The 2,214-nt window shown below is 46.4% G+C and overlaps 1 protein-coding gene across 1 annotated transcript in view; it reads left to right on the plus strand.

The window, feature by feature from the left end:
• ZSWIM2 (zinc finger SWIM-type containing 2) overlaps window positions 1–2,214 on the plus strand; it is a 97,253-nt gene that overhangs the window by 84,257 nt on the left and 10,782 nt on the right. The window contains 1 exon segment of the mRNA XM_023762118.1: window positions 1,334–1,410. Within this exon segment, the coding sequence (XP_023617886.1) occupies window positions 1,334–1,410 (77 nt within the window).

Raw genomic sequence — 2,214 nt, forward strand, 5'->3', positions numbered from 1 at the left:
AACGGCCCCCGACCCCCCGCCCCCCCCCCCCGGCCCTTCCCCTGCCCCCCCCCGCCCCCCATCTCTGAGGCCACGGGAGCTGCAGGCTCCGGGGAGGGGCAGGCGCAGGGACTGTTGCTCAGAGAAGGTCCCGGTGGAGCTGGGACCCGGGTCGCACCCGCCTGGGGAGGGCGCCCCGACTGCGGGTGGAGCCTGTGGTCTGAACGCGAGGTTTGCGGGCGAAGCGACCTGAGACCGTCCAGCCCGCACCTGCCCCGCACCTGCCCCGCACCTGCCCCCCACCAGCCCGCACCAGCCCCGCACCACACGACATGGAAAGTCTCCCCTCTGTCTGCAAACCGGCTGTATTTGCTAAATATCCGAAATCGGTTTTCCCCGACCCATTAGTCACTCTCAAGCTGATAAGACCCTTAAAAAAAGCCCACGGATATTTGGAATATCCGCACCTCCTACCCTCACCACTCAACCACCAGCCCCCACGCCACTCCCAGCAGCTGGTCGGCTTGGAAACTTAGTGGTTTATGCACTTGAGGCAGTGACTGCAGATTCCTCACCGGCGCTTCTTCAATTAGTGCATCCTTTTATCACTGCCGCTTACAACGCCGCATTTACTGTGCTCAGCCAAGATAGACGTGGGGATACAATTAGTCTCCTTGGATCAAATTAAATAAAATAAACTCACCCGTTCAAATGCACCAAACAAACAAAAACCCCAAATCTTAAAAAGGTCTTTAGCTTCACTGCAAGGCAGAAGAGAGAGAGATTTTTAAGCTTTCAAAATGAGCCTTCTTTCCCCTTGCCTGAGTATAGGCCATTTAAAAACAGTCTTGATTGACCATGCAAGTTGTTGATGGAGGCGAAGGCCAAGGATGAAGGGAGTGAGGTATCAGACTGGCCTCAAGAACTAAGGTGCCCTGTAGCCGACGCAACCCTGCAGAGTCACGGAAGCTGGATTGCCCCTTGAAATCTCATTTAGTCTAATCATGTGTTCATTTAGCTTTACTCTACCAGTGGTCGGCAAACTGCGGCTCGAGAGCCACATGCGGCTCTTTGGCCCCTTGACTGTGGCTCTTTCACAAAATACCGACTTCAGCGAAGGTACCTCCATCAGATTGAGGACGTTTTTAGCAAAGGCCAGCTTAGGAGGACCCTAATGAAGTTAATAACAATGTCCCTACCTGTATAGTTTAAGTTTAAAAACTTTGGCTCTCAAAAGCAATTTCAATCGTTGTCCTGTTGATATTTGGCTCTGTTGACTAGTGAGTTTGCCGACCACTGCCCTAACCCCACAAACTGCCTGAAGCTTTAGAAAGTGTGTGTTTTTGCTTTCAAGGTTTTCCTCGGAAACCCACACATCTGTAACTGCCCCACATTTCAGAAAAGATGGGATCTGTGCAGGCACATCTGCTGGTAAGTGGCAGCCACACCACCTCCCGCAGGACCAGCGGGGGCCTCCCACGGTGGGTGCCCTTCCCGGGGGTGAGCCCTGCAGGGTGGAAGGAGGTCGGTGCTGGGGACATATATAGGCAAAATGGTCACAGCTCATCAGTATACATCAGGGTGTTTTATTTCACTCTTAAGTGCGGTTTAACTTAAAAAATACTACCACCTCTACATATTTTGAAGGTTAATATTTTTAATAAAAATCAATGTGTATGCTCTCATTACGTACAAATATGAAATCGATAAGACAGGGAAAGACTCCCTGATCATTCACGTCATTGATAACTATGTGTTTGGTTAGCGTGTATATTCTTTAGTTTATTGTTTTCCTTTTCAATAAGCATTTGACACTGTCTTTCAAGACAGAAGTAGGACTTAACTGGAGATTCTATCAAATCTGAAATTTGTCCTCTAATGTCAGAATCTACTTGTCAGGGAATTCCAGAAATAAAGTAATAAATGTGCATTTAGTTTAACTCAATTCATTTTGTTCATCTACTATACTAATATCAAAAGTCATTCATTATATTATTATAGAAAATTTGTGATATCTGAGAGAGAAAAAAATCAACAAGATAGTAAGAAAATACTGTGTATCTCATATTTCTAATGCTTTTTGTTTATAGGTTAAAAAAAATAGTGTAACATCCGTTATTCCTAATGCTTTTATTTACCAAATTTTTTGTTTTGATCAGTTTTTACTGAGCATCTACTAATAAGTTATTTGCTCTAGTTAGCGTAAGGCTATCAAATATGGCCCTTTCAAAACTT

This window comes from Myotis lucifugus, unplaced genomic scaffold (genome assembly GCF_000147115.1).
Source record: "Myotis lucifugus unplaced genomic scaffold, Myoluc2.0 scaffold_234, whole genome shotgun sequence".
NCBI classification, from domain to species: Eukaryota; Metazoa; Chordata; class Mammalia; order Chiroptera; family Vespertilionidae; genus Myotis; species Myotis lucifugus.